The following is a 1,088-nucleotide window of genomic DNA, read 5'->3' as shown; positions in this document are numbered from 1 at the left end:
CCGCGGCGCCAGGCAGGGGGGCCGCCAGCTCGGTGACGGGGCGGGGTGCAGCCGTGTTGGTTAATGATTAATTAAATTTTTTCTCCTCCCCTCCCAGGGTGTGTATGGGGCRGAGGGGGGGCAGGCGGCCCCGAAGTGGGTCAGGGCGCTGCCCGCCCGGACGCGCGGGAACATGAGCTCTCGCAGCGGCAGCGCGCGGCGAGCGGGGAAGGCGATCCGCCGCCGCAGGAAGGGGCCATTTCCTCCGCGCGCGGCCCCGGCGAGCGCGGCCCCGGCACCGCACCCGCCCGCGCCGCCCCCGCTATCGGCAGGATGTCGGAGCAGAGGAGGAGGCATCGGAAAGAAAAACAAAACCAAACCAAACCAAACAAAACAAAAAAAAAAACCCAAGCCGGGAATGAGCCGAAGCCTGGAAATGCCGCCCCGCTGGCGGCGGGTCCCCGCGGGGGACGTTCCCGGGAGCCGGCGGCTCCGCGGCTGCTCCGGCACCGGGACCGCGGAGCCCGCTGGAAGCTGGGCAAGGGCCCAGCCGCGGGATGCTTTGTGCAGCGCCGAGGCTGCGGACGGAGCCTCTCCTGGGACCGGCCCGAGCCCGAGAGCCTCCGTGCCGCGCGCGCCCGGGCTCTCCTGCTGCTGGCCGCACGCCTCGGCGGGGATGCGCGGGCGCCGGAGCGCGCCCGGCCGCGGGCAGCCCGCCCGGCTGGCGGCCCCGGCGCTGGCCTTACCCGCTCCCGGGCCTGCCGCTCGGCATCGGCCTCGCGCTGCAGGTGCTCGGCGCGCTCCTCCGCCTCGTCAGCCACCTGCTGCAGGCTCTGGATCTTCTTCTTGACGGCGTCGATGGAGCTGATGCCGGCCATGGCCCCGTGGCGGCGGCGGCGGAGCGCAGGGCAGGCCGCGCCGCGGAGCCCTTTGTGGATCCGCGCTGGCTCGGGCAGGAAGCGCTCAGGCAGCGGCCGCTCCCGCCGCCCGCCCTGCCTCCATCCCTTCCTGCTCCTCCTCCTCCTCCTCCTCCTCCTCCTCCTCCTCTCGCTGCCACAGACCCAACCGGACCTGGGCCTGCAACGCTCCCCCAGTCAGGGTGCAGGCTG

General features: G+C 73.3%; 1 protein-coding gene across 3 annotated transcripts in view; it reads right to left on the bottom strand.

Annotated features, from left to right (window-relative positions):
* Positions 1–1,088, bottom strand: part of TPM2 (tropomyosin 2) — a 13,297-nt gene that overhangs the window by 7,287 nt on the left and 4,922 nt on the right. The window contains exon 1 of one of the 3 annotated variants that reach the window (XM_085326279.1): positions 726–970. The exons of 1 other annotated variant lie outside the window; for it this stretch is intronic. In XM_085326279.1, coding sequence (XP_085182405.1) covers positions 726–857 — 132 coding nt within the window. In that variant the 5' untranslated portion in view covers positions 858–970. Of the gene's footprint in view, positions 1–725; positions 971–1,088 lie in introns of those variants that run through there. One more of the 3 variants, XM_085326278.1, reaches the window with a different exon arrangement.

This window comes from Rhea americana, unplaced genomic scaffold (assembly GCF_003343005.1).
Source record: "Rhea americana isolate MKP2758 unplaced genomic scaffold, rheAme1 scaffold_13, whole genome shotgun sequence".
NCBI lineage: Eukaryota > Metazoa > Chordata > Aves > Rheiformes > Rheidae > Rhea > Rhea americana.
The sequence above is the reverse complement of the archived record's forward strand: the minus strand, read 5'-3'. Positions and strand labels throughout refer to the sequence as shown.